Below are 14927 nucleotides of genomic sequence, written 5' to 3'. Positions count from 1 at the left end.
GAAACAAACTGAGATGTTTTGAAGAAATGGAACAGGAATGAAAACTTTATAAGCAGCAGAATTGTGCCGTAAATGTTCATGGGATGCTTATGGAAAATGACGTATGTACACGCCACAAAGCCACTTTGTGGCCGCAGTACCTCTAGGGTTTGTGGCAAAGTCTAAACAGATTTGAAATTCATGAACGCATGTTGCCCCGCGAGACAGTTTTACTGGAGCACCCAGGATGACAGGCTAGTACAAGAGGTACTGAAAAGCCCCAAATAGAGAGGCTGAAATGAAAAGAATGTGGCTCCTCAGTGTGCAATTTCAACATAGAACAGCCGCTTGGGTGTCTCAGGGAGCATGAACTCTGTCATTTTTACTGCAGCTCTTTCGAAGACTATTGATGAACCCTGCCAGGCTTTGGTCAACGTAGTAAAACTGAAACGTAATTTCTGTTACGGCCCGTTCTCTTTCATGGCGCGCGTGGCAAACCACATTGACACCAACCAAGCACCTTGTTAGTTGAGTGATTATCCGCATTTCAGGCCATAAAGTTGGCGTACTGGCAATATATCTACTTAGATAGACTACCGTTTCGGTAGCCTGTTGTAAGAAAAGACGATAAAAGGCTAGAAGTGAAGAAGCATAGGCTACCGTTTGAGCAGTCGACAGAACATTCATGGCCAAACATGAGCACTCATGTTGACCCAGACTTGGTTAACTACGGTTGCTGGAATTTGCATACAGCTGCTTCCCGTTCCAATGGCACCATGGAATGTAACAAGCTTTCCAGTCTGTAACAATAGGTTTCTAACGTTTTAATTAATGGATTCAAATGCTTTTGGCATAGGCGAGTGTGCCTAAGAAACGAGACGTAGTAGAGGTTTACTTTCACCTTGTTGAATCTCTTCTACATAAAAGAGCGATCTTTTCTGTAGATTGCGCTGTTTGAATCTTTCCTCCATTCACATTACTACCACGTTTCTCGTTGTCTTCATCACACGAAATGTGGCCACGCATAGTACTATCTCTTTCGACAATCAGCCTTTTGGCAGTTCGGACCGTGGTGGCAGATGGTCGCCATGATGGTCTGAACGTCAATCAACGCCTGGATTGCTTCAGAGAGTCACAGTGTTTGAAGTTGAAAGAATATACATGCAAGCCTGGCTATACAAATGTCGGATTTGATCGGAATACTTGCAGAGGGGTAAGTGATATGCTGTTTACTTTTGCACATTGCGTCTGCATGGGTGTAACGCCAAAAACTAACCGATCACCGACCGTGGAAAAAGTCTGACGAAGGCACACCGATATGTTGTAACATCCACACCGTGAAGCGCTTCGGTAAAGATGAACATGGAAAAGATCGCCGTTGTGAATGGAGAGGCGTTCCGGATAACTGCAGTGGTGCAGGTCGAGCCGGAGAGGTCGTTTTATTCAAGTCAGGCATTGGAGGTTGGCCATCTGAATCGAACGGAGGAGAAGAGACAAAGCAATGCCGCACTGGATACAAGTATTTCGCCTGTCCATTGCCGGAGTGGGGAGGTCTGTCGACTGGTTGTCGGTGGACAGACTGGTAAGTAGCTTTACTGACAACATTTCCCTTCCACATGAGAGTTCATTCGAAATAACAATTGAACACGACAGCAAAGGGACATGCGGAGAAGATGAAAACGAAGTTGCTTATGCCAACGACGTGGATTTCAAGTGCCCCCATCAAGTGGTAGCCAGAGGAGTCAAGTATTGCTGCAAAAAGGAAAAGCCGCCACTGTCAAATTGTCATTGGGTTGGTCAGGGTCATTGCGACGACATTACCTGTAATCCTGATGAGGTCACTGCGAAACGAAGCCTTGTGGGTGATGGCGTGAGCTGTCGTTGTAAGCGATGCTGTTTTTCGTCTCCTTCAAATTACAACTGACCACTTTTAGTTAATCGTGAAAAGAGCCTCTGTTGTACGCCAGAGATGAAGGCGCTCGAGTCTGATACCTGTGGCCTCAACGCATGCAGTTATGAAGACAAGATTTGCGATCTCGACCCCTACGTTGATTACGACGAGGACGCGGAACATAACCTTAAGTCACGCAATAATCGCCCTCCGTTCAATGTCCACGGTGTCAAAATCCAACCCAAGGGATATCCAGGATCATCTCAGCTCCATAAGACGAAAAATGGTGCCCAAGCTTTAGCGTCTGCTTTTAGGTAATCGGATAATCTGCCTGTCTAATTCTCACCTCTGTGATCTAACATTTACGCCTAGACTTTCAACCTCCAATTGCCTCCATTCTTCGATCGAAGTCGTGGATCCAAAAACCCTTACTGACACGGAAAAGTCAGCAAATTGGGCCACTGAGCACGCTATTGAGGTAGACCACTGAGGTGTTCAAAACAAAGTATTTTGCTAACATAGAACAGCTTCAATTCATGAAACAATTCGTCTCAACGGCAATTGATAATACCCTTGCTTCTGGTCGTAAATCGAACGCCGGAACGATCAGTAAAGCCCGGATGGAAGCCTACTTCATTAAAGATACGCTACCAAAGCCTGGTCTGAAAATAACACCGACAAGTAGGTCCGTTAGAAATCCATCCAAAGCCATGTTCGAGGCTATTGGATCTTATGCAAATCGTCGAAGTATGTTTCTGGTCTCGAGAAGCTTGAACGGCAGGAAGGGCAAGATGTTCGCGGGCGTTAATCCCATGGGCGATGACGTCATGGAAGACGCCTTGGCGGAGGCCACCACAACTGGAAAGAACGAGAAGGTGATTTTGCAACCTATTCGTGAGGTAAGCATTATGGTCTGAACTTTTTCAAAGTTTGAAAACGACTAACGTTTGAGCCAACAGGTAATCGCGACTTGGCGTTATCTTCATCATCGAGATGTGTTGCCACGAGTTCAAGAGGCTCGTAAGCTTTTGAATCTAACAGCCGTAGAAATTGCCACGTCCATTCCCCAACTGGGCGCACTGGACGAGATATTCACGGCAATGGAACAGGACTGGTGGGACAACATCGCTGCTAAGAATCTGAAGTGGGTGGGTGAAACAATCACACTCATCGAGCGGGAATTCAAGAAAAAGCTCGTCTCTCACAATCCAGGCAATTGGGGGGTCGTACAAAAAGCCTTAGGAGTCTATAAGGATGATATGAAGTATATAAAAACCCTCCCGCCTATTTGACCAGGCTGCGAATCTAGTTATAAATAAAAAGGTTAAGGAGTTTGGAGTTCCAAAAACGGAATCATTTCAGTCTTTTAGTAAGTTATCAGTAGCAAAATAGAATTATCCACAAATTGCTTTTCAGTCGTTGAGACGTTCACGTTGAAATAATACCACAGTAACGTAACCCTTACTGAGTTCCAGTCTGGATCACGTTTAACATTCTTTGAGACGTGTGGACCCAAGAAAACTTCATTTTATGTTTGAATTAAAATGCAGAGGGGGTAAAAAACCTTCATTTCTGCATTAAAATGCGGAGGAATAGGTAAGAAGACGTAAAGGCTGAATGAGGTGTTCCATAGCAGCGCATGCATGATCCCTACCCAGAGCAAGTAGATATCCAAATTAAAAGTCATAGGTACTTTTAGAGGAAGGAAAAGACGCAAAGCTCACATTGTTTCTATATCTTCACCTCGAGGACGTTGAGAGGGAGCTAATAGAGATACAGACGGATAAATGGAGTTAGATTCCGCCGCAGTACCAGATATAGGCCATGCTTCATCTACTGGCCCCAACTCCTAGGCAAGACACTATGCGCAAGACGCATGGATATAGAACAGGTTTTTTCTCAGCGTCAGACCTCACGACCAGCCGGTTTAATTCCAACCCACATCATCAATGTACTGCGTGACTATTCGTTGTGCAATGAAGTCCAAAGGCTTATATGCTTACGTTTCCCCTATTAATGTGTGATTGAAATTACTGTAGGCCGGAGGTATGTTTGTTCGCAAACTTTTACCATCCACGAATGTGCCTAACAATACGACAAGTTAGGTCAAACGGCATGTTGTCGCTGGAATCCATCAATCATCTCGTTCCAACCAGGGAAGACAAGCCTCATGCAACTTGTCCAGCCCATCGGACTCCTCAATTATTCTCTGGTAGTACTGAAGAGCGTACTTCTTGACAAATTCAAGAAAGCCCACCAAGATGAAGTCGGCATATGACGCTGTGATCTCATTAGACCTCAGTCGAAGACCAGAGGAGAGCGACTTACCCTGGCTGCCCTGGAAAAAAGGCCCCTCCGTCTTGTTGAGGAGGGCAGATACCTCTTGAAGGGGCAGCTTGACCTTCTCCCAGGCCTTCTGGCCGCCGTAGTCTTTCTCAAATTCGTAGATCGTCATGCCACCTAAGTCCTTCCTCCGAGTGTCCCAGAAGAAAGGCTTGCTGCGTTCGCCAAGTATCGTTCGGTAAACTTCTGGCATCAAGACGGGCTGCAGTGGGCCCCAAATCTTGCGCTGGAATTGAGAAGCAGCCTGCGCTAGATCATTTTCGGGATCTAGGGGGTTTTCAGGATACTTTTCTTCGAGACGTTTCGCAATTTTTGCGCTGTCCATGACATAGGTCCCATCGGGAAACTGCACCGTAGGGCAGGTATATGGTGTGTACTGTTCAGAATCTCCTTCAACCCCCGCAGCTTTCAATCGGGGCCCGATTTCGGGATACTCAAGCCACTCGGTCTTGTAATCAACGCCTTTGTAGTTGAGAGCCAGGCGAGCTGTTTGGCGTCAGCAAAGCGTCGTATTGGGCGCATGCTTTTCATACTTTTCCAAGTGTTAAATGACCAAGCTCTGCCATTCTTGTCAGGGATATCGAAAAGAACAAATTGTGAAGCCATTTTTAGATCGTTGGGTATTGTTTTGACTGAGATGGAGGGCTATGAAGATCACGGAGTGTTGTACGTAGCTGCAGGTGGGAGAAAAAGAAATTGAGGGGTTGCGGCCAACATTGTGGAATGAAGGGGGATTATGGGTGGAGACATAAATCAGGTCAAGTAAGCAGTCAGCACTAATGCATGCAATAACCCCTGTGATGGTACCTATTGATACAGAGGACTCAAATGTTCTTGTCGAGATGCGTCGGATGAAAAATGGTGGAAGCATAGAGTGTACGACGGCACCCGACATGTTTATATTTCTTTCGAGGCGATCGAGCCTCATTGCTGGTTGATGCATGGATACCTTCACTTGTAGGCTACCAGGCGCAGTTGAAAGCAACATTGTGTATGTAAACTTGTAAGAACGTACCCATCAAAGTTCTTTGATGATTGTCAACCTTGCCCTCAGTAAGACTGGGTTTCTAGGCGACTGCGCCTATTCAAAAGCGCGTGTGTTCCTGCGTGTATGGCCTCTTTTGTAATACTAGGTCATTTTCTGAGCCAAAAACCGTACATCAGACCGGCTGCTATCACAATTGATTCCCTCGTCTGCTTCCAACACAACGTTACCCGTAACGCCGTCATGATCGATGTTGAGAATAATCAACAGCATTTACTTGAGTGAGGTTGTCTAGATCCATTTCTCAGACGTGGAGACCTGCCATATACTTGCCGATGTATGATGATGTAAACGTATGCTTGTATAATCTCAACGATCCTCGACGTGACACAATGAGCTGCACGGACGTATTAAATTTGAAGCTGAGCCGTTCTGTCCGCGGTAATTGCATGTATTGACATGAAGAGCACACGGCCCAGTTTCTAGACATCAGAATTCCCTGTGCTTCCCTGATGGCCCCCAATGGTCAGTAGCACAAAAGATGTACCCGCGGGCAGTAAAGTGATATACGAAAATGTATTTGGATCTCTCATTCGTGAGTTTTAGCATTTCTTGATTACTTTCTATAGCCATCCACTCTGAAAGAACCAAGCTCTTCAATCTCAAGCAGCAGGAGATCTTGCTCTCCAATGTTGGTACGAAACTACCCTTGCTTCTTCTTCGGCTTAGCGCTAGCCGTCGGTTTGGGTGCACCCGTTTTGCTCCCGCCATTCGAGGATCCTTCAACCACAAACTTGGTGCAGTCGTCCTGTGCGCCGCGCTGAGCCACCGGCATAGCGACAGGCTGGTGGTTTTGGGCCGCGATCATGGTGCACACACGGTACGTGCCCGCTGGAAGGCCACCCTCGACCGCAGCTTGGAGAAGCCCTTTGCCGTTTCCCGCATCGTCAATACCTTTGAAGAATGCAAACTTGGACGGATCTGGCGGAGTCTGAGACGTGAGAGAGCCGATGTCTTGAATAGTGATATGGCAATGACCAATGATGTCTCCGTTGCCATCGAGATCCTGCGGCGCGGTATAGTAGTTGGTCGTCGGGTTGACAAAGTTACCAGCCTTAAGATGCGTCGTTTGCACAGAAACATTGAACGTTTGGCCAGCCTGAAGTTTGGTACCAGGCTGCGGATTCGTAATCATGGCCGAGATCATGTTTTTCTGGGCAGGGAGCTTGCCCATCGGGATACCATTGCAAGAGCCTGCCGTGATTTGCTTGCCGTTGGTGATTTGCTGGCCCTCGCAGAAGTTGATGAAATTGTCTTTATCTCTATCATGAAAAGTCAGTTCAGCGACGCATTATAGAAGTGAAGCTTTACTTACGTTGCTGACTTTGCCTGCCCTGCTTTGATTCCGTCTGTACCCTTTTCTTGGCCGGTCAAAGCACTTGCGCTTTGAATCAAGTTGGTCTTCAGACAGTTTTCGGATGCTGACTTCGACTGTCTTGCCACGACCATCCCAATGTCGCCGCTTGCTGAAGAACTGGGCAGAATAGCCGCATAGCCGACCGTAATGATCGCTAGTACAAGAAGAAACGAGTAATGCATGATGGCATGAATGAAAAAAAGAAGTGATTTCAAACTAAATGAGTGATTTCAAAAGGTTTAGAAGATCTATAACACGTGTGGACAGGCCAGCTATCAACGACAGAAATGAATGACTGAAGGATTAAATGAAAGACGAATGGAAACCTGGTTCCAATGCGAAGAGTCTGCAAAGAAGCTACAAGCGCATTTATATTTGTGAGCGGCGGCCTGACCAGATACGCCGCGGGATATTCTGGCCTCTACACATTCTGTAGGTCAGGAAACCCATCGTAATACACTAGTTTCAAGGTTGCTTTTTAGCGGAGCTGTCGTCTGAACAGCCCAAAGTCAATGAAGCTAAGCCTTCTCATCCAATCTATTGGGAACCAAAGCTTGGGCGCGGGTTGAGCTGGTTTCAGATTTTCACGTCTGTGGTCAGAGGCGCCCAGAAGCAGAAATCCCGTTAGCATAATCAGCAAGAAGGGGCAGGGGATGCTGGGCACGGATGACAGAGTAGATCCAGACACTCCTCCACCAGGGTTTCACATCGCCCGCCATCAGCAACGTGTTGGCTGTGTAATCACATTACCCCAAGAGGAATTTTTGATAGCGCCATCTTTGTGTGTCAGCATCCTCGAGAAGAATATCGGCATCAAAGCCCAGTGTATGACCACGCCTCTTAATTTGCTTGGGGGAGAGATTACCCCAGGATTGAAGGTTTGCGACAATCCTCCCCCTCACTTCCCGACGCTTGCATTCCTGTTGCACCGGACACCTCCATCAACAACGCCACAATCTTAGAACCGGCAGTTACCGTGAGCTACCCCAAAGGACCTTGTCACAGGAGAAAGAGTGAGCTCTACAGATCATTTGGGTATCCTCGTGATGCCGCCAAAATAAAATAATCGCAATTTTATCATCGAAGAGAAGGTGGGTTATGATAAGGATAGGAATGACAGGTGTGATTGCTGAACCTAAATACAACTACTGATGGTTGTCGGAATTATCAGGGCTTTTTATGTGGGCACGTTTGAGCCTTTTGGTTTGCTGCATCCCTCCAAGTCGTGCCGAAACCCTACGTAGGCTGCCTGAGTAAATATTCTGAGAAATTTGAGTCTAACTTTGAAGAGTTTCGGATTTTATGTTGCTACTGTCTTTGCCTTGACTCCTAAGCTTGCGACAGTCACGAACACCTTAAACACTCAGCAAGTACCCCTTAATGTTGCTTCTGCTTGATTCGGATCCGTCTGGCCATCTTGATTAAGTGTGAAAATGTTCTCTAAAAACGCACTACCGAACAGAGGTGATCGATCAGGTTACGTCCACAAGCCGGTTCACGAAAACCCCTGCAATAGCTATGTTTGAGGCCATTAGATCTTATGCAAATCAGCAATCACTGTTCCTGGTTTCAAGAAGCTTCAATGGGAGAAAAAGTGTCACAATGTGACCAAAAAGTTTCGTCAACCGCCTTCCAGGTTTCTGTTTATAAGCCTTTGGATCGTAGATATATCTGATTCAGCCGTTTCTGCACATAGGTAGGAACCAGTCATGTAAAAGATTCGCGACAACAGGGACATTGAGGATGTGCAAAAGTTTTATTGCAGTATTTGTCGGCATTTGTCCTTCCGTGATACCTTCCTCTCTTGATCGTAATGAACAGTGTCTCGATTCTTGCCCAATGATCAGTCGGAAACTCCATCCCATCAGCTGCTTCTCGTATTTGCGTGCTGGGCAGCCCGATATTTACCGCTGTCACCGTCTGCACCCGAATTCAGCTTGAGAAAAAGTGGTGGCGGCCCTTGCGACTCTAACCAAATTGGTGAGGCTGCAGTGTTTGAGGCATACAAGACCTACAGCTTGCAAGATACATTGCCTATCAGTAACAAATCAAGAGAGCGATCTGATCAGGCTGCGCCGAAAAATGCAGGGATTGACAGTTGATGTGCGTCAGGGACTCTCCTTAAGCCCAGAATACATACAGACGCGGCGGTGTACTGCCAAGTTTGGATTAAGATATTGATGAAAATCTGGATCTGATTGGAAGCCTCGTGTCGATGCCGATGTGCAGCTTTCAGTATGAGGTGACACAGCAGGAAATGGAAGGAAATTGTTTACCGCCGGTAGCTGTCCACTCGCGGGCGATCCTAGTCGAATGGAACCCGCTTTGATGGTAAGCCCTCTGGTTCCTCTAAAGGACCAAAAATTTCTTATCTACACTGCCATATGCTCCATTTTGACAGTTTGAAGGTAAAGACAGCCGCCACCTCACCTCGTCGTCGAAGTTGCCGTGATCTCCTTCTTGACAGCGACGCTAGTCGATACGACCCCCGAGATTTCAAAATACTCCCAAACGCATCCGTGGACCGTACTTATTTTGCGTCTACTTCATACATCTGACCACATCCAAAGGACTCGTGCCATGTCCTACACAGATATAGGCTTCTGTAATGGCGAATTCTGTAACCTCAGAGTCTAGCCCTGGGAGCCAGGCGTCAACCCAAAACGATCAATCTCAGCGCGATAGCGGGGTTATTGGTGAGCCAACCTTCCTGACAAGTATGCAAGAAGAAATAGTCATTCCCGACAGCGACGCAGACATTGCAAGAACCAATCGACTGGGACTCAAATGGGACGACCTGGAAGAAGCTGGACTACCGTCCTTCGGTCCTGAAGACATGGGTCTTGCTGCTCGCTTTCATCTTCAACTGCGCTGTCATCGCTGGGCTTGTCACGTTTCATTTCAAGCGCGTTATCAGCGTCAACACTGCCACTTACTACGGTTTGAATGCGTTGCTCATCATCGTCGGTACAGGAACAGTTATGCACCTTGAGTCATTGCTACATAATCTTTCTAGGATCACGCCCGTCATTCTTTGCGCGCATAAAAACGGTGCACTGGCAAGGGATACCATTCTTGGGAGCTACTTTCCAAGTCCTACGATTAGTAGTGCTTGGAAGAGCGCGCCCAGGAACTGGTTGCTGCTGCTCGCACACGTCGTCTACTGACCTAGTTACGCCGTGATCGGTCTAAAGTCAGCCATCCTCTACGAAGATTATACCGAACCAGGACTGTTTGTCAACCTCTGGGCGTATTACACATTGCTGGCATTCTACAGTATCATTCAAACTTATCTTCTGATATTAATCCTGTACTTTTGGAAAACACCAACGACAGGTCTGCGGTGGGACCCAGTTTCCATTGCCGATATCCTGAGTCTGTTCCGGCACTCCGATTTCCTGAATAAGTTCAAGGGATCTTCTATCGCAAAAAGACAATCGATGAACTCCGAGCTTGGAGACCTCCGCATTCGCCTCGGATACTGGAGGATGTCAGAGGGAACCCACTGGCACGGCTTCGCCTTGATCGGTATTTGAACTCTCCAATTGACCCATATGACTGATACTGGATAGTGAAGAAAGAAATGCTAATGACTGCGTAAGGAGAGTCTCGTTCGACGTCCAAACAGCCTAAGCAAAGACCCGCGAAAGATCAAGGAGAGCGTGTTTCCCAAGGCGAACTTGCCAGAATCCGATTTATCAGCGTGGGCGATCACAAGACTGTTCGTGATATACGGCCTCAGCCTGCTATAATTCCTTCTAATGACCCTGTTCATTCTGGGCATTACTTTGACCCGGCAGGATAGAGGATTGGGTAGCTTCTGCTTCGAGCCAGCACTCTCAACTACACAGGCTATAATCACATTCGACACTGTTTTGACAACCATCGTCGGATTTTTCGCGGATTTTTGGATCTCCATTGCACTTTTTGTAGCACACAGAGCCATTAGCTTGCATGAACACCCCGCAAATGACGACTTCGACATCCAACACGGCGAATGGCTCTGGGCAACGAAACTTCCTGGCAAATATTAAAAACAATCTAAAGGCGCAATCCGACAAGAATACTGCAAAGAACACGCTGCTTCTCAACTACACTTGCTCTACAGCTCCGAAAAGATTCTTTTCCGCCTGCCAAAACAAGCATTGGAAGGTTGCAAGAGTATCTGTCTGGGCCGCGCTGATCCGCCTCATGCCCACGCTAGTTGGCTCCAGCATTACAGTGTATCACTACATGACCGAACCGAATACCTGTCTTGTGTGCTTCACCAAAGAACTCTTCATCGTCAGCATCATTGGGTTTGCCATGTGTTCTGTTCTAATACTATACGAGGTGCTGAAAGATCTCCGTTCTCGCCGCATGCCTCGGGATTGGCTCACCATTGGAGACCTGGTGTCATGGGCATCCACGAGTGATCTGTTGGGTGTTCCCCGCACAATGTCATCGGGAAGTGACAACGACTCACCGTGGAAAGATCCACTCGATGTGGCCGTGGATGGCGAAAAGGGAAAGCAGTGGTACATGCAGGAGCGATTGAAACTGCAGTTGAAGAGATATTGCCTTGGATACAGCAAAGTTCCGGGAACGGGACATCACGCCTTTGGCATCAAAGGATACGACCCTTACAATGTCAACCATGAGAAAAAGCAGATTGAACAGCTGCCAGCTGTTAGGGTGTCGGGTCTGTTGCGGAGATTGACGCCGAGCAATTTGGATACTGAAAGTCGTTCTGCCCATGCCGCCCCCCTGACAATTGTGATGGGCAACATGTCGCACAAATTCATAAGAGTCGATGATTCGGAGTATACAAGATACAAGATCAACGACCAGAATATAGTAAATGCGCAGAATCAGGAGCTCAAGCCGGCTGACGAAGTGAGAACGGCACAAGGAGAAGGGGACGCATTCGAAGTGCAACAATTGCCGGAGTCAGAAGTTCATCAAGACCGATAGCGATTGCATCGTTATTAACTGACTTCTTCTTGGCTACAATCAAAGTCATTGATCCACGGTTCCAGCAACTCAAATGTCAACTTACACAACTTTGTTTCGCGATTGGCACTGCCAGTTGAAAATGATTTTGTGCTTCAGATTCTCAATTGGACGTGAATCTTACCAACTACTCGCCATTAATACGGAGGGATTGCCTTAGGAGAAATGTTTTGATGCGGTTTGCTGAGAAATTGGCGACGATCAGGCAAACAAAGATATACACAATGATTAATCAAAGGAGTCTTGCTAGTCGGGCAGTGTCCACACACACGTGTGTAATCCGTAGCCTGTTTCTAAAGCGACCAAATTTCCTATTCTCGCCTTTCGTCGTCTATTCTTATCATCATCGTCGTCGTCGTCGTCGTCGTCTTCTATCGCCGTTATCTTTAATATTACTTCCATCATTCTCTCTATGATTGCGGACAACAGGGGACACTGCTTAACTAGAAAATCTCAATCAAAGATGTCGCCAGAATTTCTACAAGACTGATGAAAGGGTAACCATTTTCAAGTCAGGAAGAGAGCGAGAAGACGAGGAGGTCACAAAACATTGGATGGTTGCGCAGTCTGATACAATTGTGAACAACGAAGGAGCACATCAAATTTGATTCATGTTCATCTTTTCCTTACTTTAATGGCCGCTGCAGCCGCTGACGCTGAATAAATGCGAGTGAATAGAGTTTCTAGCAGTTATTGTAAACGTCGTCTGAAGATACGAATCAAGCAGCCATGTTATACTTGTCGTTCGGATGAGACGAGATCACCCGGTGTCAGTCGAGATTGGACGATCTACAAGAGTGCGGCTACCAGAGTGAACTCTGCGACGATGTTTCGCAGTGCTGTAAAAGTAATGCACTAGTCATGGAAACAGAGTTAAGCTGAGGATTTAGAAGCAAACTTTCATGGGCCTCTGTTCCCCGCTTCGTCCGCCTCGTTTATTCAGTTCTCTTGAGTTGTTTATGAATCCGGGCTGGTCGCTTTCTTGCATAGAAAGGTCGCACCGTTGTTCATTCATTCTTGGATCACGGCCAGGTCATATGACTTGGAAAGAGGACGAAAGATGCGTGTCCTGCTGCTTCTGGTATTGAGCACTTTGGCTGCTTTAGGTTCCTCAGCGCCTGACATTTCCGGCCTAAACTGGCCAGCAAATCGAGCATTGCCGCTGTTCCCGGATGCTGCAAAAGAAATTGAATACGCCAAGCTCACGGCACTATCCGGCGAGGAGCAGATTCTCCTTGTTTCTCTGCAGGGGCTGGTGAACCGGCGCCAGCCACGCTTATACCTTTACTGGTCACCAGACTCCTCGAACTCCGACGATGAAGTCAACGAAGCTTGGCTACGTCAAATCGAAGGTCAAGGATTCAAAAGTGCCGACGTGACAAGTGACCCGTTTCGGCTGGTTGACAAGTACAGATCTGACATTCGCGGGGCCATCGTCTATGACACGAAACTATCAGACACGATCAATCTCGCCTCTACACTGGCTGGGCTCTATGGAGCCGTAATAGCAACCGAAGAGCTCACGCGCCGCCTCAACGTATCCATCATTGAGGATTTGAGGGGGCGCTTCAAGGATAAATACGAGTTGTACGAGTACGCAGCCCGGAGCGTGTGGCCCAAAGTCACGGATCGTCTCATCACAGCGATCAAACCCATCTCGACTGTGTTGTACGCAAACAGGACCTGGGAAACTCTTTTGAAGGCCAACTCTTCCGTTACGGATAGTTCTAATAACGGCACTTACACTGCCGACCTATCCCGGTTTATCAATCGCAGTAATTCTGTTTACGTCAATATTACGGATGCCTTCCCTGCCGATGGGTTTGGTCCTTCAGTCTACCGAGTCCAGGTTACAGCAGACAATCAGACCGTGGCCGACTTCCGACCTGGCGACGAGGCAGAGGATGCTTTCCTGTTTGACGATGGCGGCTCTCACTTGGCCGACTACCCCGGAGGCTGGCGTTTTGCAGACGGCTCAGCCGCGATGATTTATAAGTTCGACTACCCCAGACGGGCCACTCAGTTGACTCTCACCTTGTCGATGTGGAACCAGTACCTAGTCTCCGCATCAGCAGAGAAGCCGGGGTACCAAAAGGTCAACTCGATATTTCGCGACTACATTGTCGGCACCGCGGCCCCGTGCATCTGGCTGGATAGCAACAGGCCGCGGGAGGCGGCTTTGCTGGACAAGCTTCTGCGTCAGTTCCAGCCCAACGCAGCGTACCTCGGATGGTTCCCCAACGGCGACGAGATGACTGGCGTCACGCAACTGGCCAAGAATGGCATATACGTCGGTGCGGCGGACTTTTACTTCAACCCGACGTTGTTCAGCGGGTTCAGATCGAAGGACCAAGCGGAACAGTCTACGCCAAAAGAACAACCAGCAGATCAACCAACGGAGCCGTCGAAAGACCCATCAAAAGACCCTTCGAAAAATCCCTCGAAAGATCCATCGAAGAGTCCACCAAAACAGCCTCCATGGGGCATTCCGCCACAAAAACTCCCCAAAGTCTTCCTGTCCCTAATCTACCTCGAAGGCGACAACCTGCAATACGACCAACGAGCCATGTTCACCCACTGGAACGACCCGGAAAGGGGCTCCGTCCCTCTCGGCTGGACCATCAGCCCCCTCCTCCGCGACATCGGGCCCGGCATCCTCTCGTACTACCAAAGAACTGCCACCAAGAACGACTTGCTCATCGCCGGTCCCGACGGCGCAGGGTACACCTACCCGGGCGTCTGGCCGAAGAGGGCTCTGTCTGACTTCCTCGCTCAAAGCGGCGAATACGTAAGGGAGACGCGGACGGATAGCGTCTTGTTCGTGTACGACCGCATCAACGCTACCGACAACCCGTTGACTCCCGAGCTGACGCTCGCGTTTCAGAATGCTGTGGGGAAGCAACGGCTTCGGGGGATACTGTACGGGTCGTTTGTCTCTACATTGGAGGCGCTGCAGGTAAACGTCACCGAGGCGTTTCCGGTGACGAACATGGTGAGCATCGGGAACGAAGACAGCGGCGCTGCGACGTTGAAGAACATCTCGGATAGTTACAAGGGGCGCGGTCCTCTTTTTGTAGCCGGGGCTGTGAGTGCCTTTGATGTGACGCCGGCGAGTGTCAATAGCATGGTGAAGAAGCTGGGCGACGACTTTGCGGTTGTCAGACCGGATATGTGGTTTGATCTGCTGAGAAGGAGAGAAGGCCCCGGATGGCCCGGCCCGGGTTGGCCACGGCCTCCGTGATGAAAAGGATCAGTCAGCTACTTACACGCATCTCAGTACATTTCAACGGCTGGCTTTGCCTGATGAGAACTTGTGTGGA

General features: G+C 48.2%; 4 protein-coding genes across 4 annotated transcripts; 2 read left to right on the top strand and 2 right to left on the bottom strand.

Annotated features, from left to right (window-relative positions):
- Positions 1 to 4004: 4004 nt before the first annotated feature.
- Positions 4005 to 4819, bottom strand: ustS-1 (Glutathione S-transferase-like protein ustS; the record flags this gene model as incomplete). The annotated part of the gene is made up of 3 exons (XM_036646122.1): positions 4005 to 4150; positions 4199 to 4699; positions 4747 to 4819. 3 exons carry the CDS (start codon positions 4817 to 4819, stop codon positions 4005 to 4007), a joined length of 720 nt encoding a protein of 239 aa, XP_036488525.1.
- A 1082-nt stretch (positions 4820 to 5901) lies between these two features.
- Positions 5902 to 6797, bottom strand: CGCS363_v014272 (uncharacterized protein; the record flags this gene model as incomplete). The annotated part of the gene is made up of 2 exons (XM_036646121.1): positions 5902 to 6520; positions 6574 to 6797. 2 exons carry the CDS (start codon positions 6795 to 6797, stop codon positions 5902 to 5904), a joined length of 843 nt encoding a protein of 280 aa, XP_036488523.1.
- A 2426-nt stretch (positions 6798 to 9223) lies between these two features.
- Positions 9224 to 10151, top strand: CGCS363_v014271 (uncharacterized protein; the record flags this gene model as incomplete). The annotated part of the gene is made up of 3 exons (XM_036646120.1): positions 9224 to 9311; positions 9364 to 9582; positions 9814 to 10151. 3 exons carry the CDS (start codon positions 9224 to 9226, stop codon positions 10149 to 10151), a joined length of 645 nt encoding a protein of 214 aa, XP_036488521.1.
- A 2516-nt stretch (positions 10152 to 12667) lies between these two features.
- CGCS363_v014270 (uncharacterized protein) lies at positions 12668 to 14848 on the top strand (the record flags this gene model as incomplete). The annotated part of the gene is made up of 1 exon (XM_036646119.1): positions 12668 to 14848. The coding sequence occupies one exon, from the start codon at positions 12668 to 12670 to the stop codon at positions 14846 to 14848; it is 2181 nt and encodes a 726-aa protein (XP_036488520.1).
- Between the last annotated feature and the right edge of the window lie 79 nt (positions 14849 to 14927).

Source organism: Colletotrichum siamense, assembly GCF_013390195.1.
Source record: "Colletotrichum siamense strain Cg363 chromosome Unknown KSG_Cg363_contig10, whole genome shotgun sequence".
NCBI lineage: Eukaryota > Fungi > Ascomycota > Sordariomycetes > Glomerellales > Glomerellaceae > Colletotrichum > Colletotrichum siamense.
This window is presented reverse-complemented; position numbering and strand designations above follow the sequence as displayed.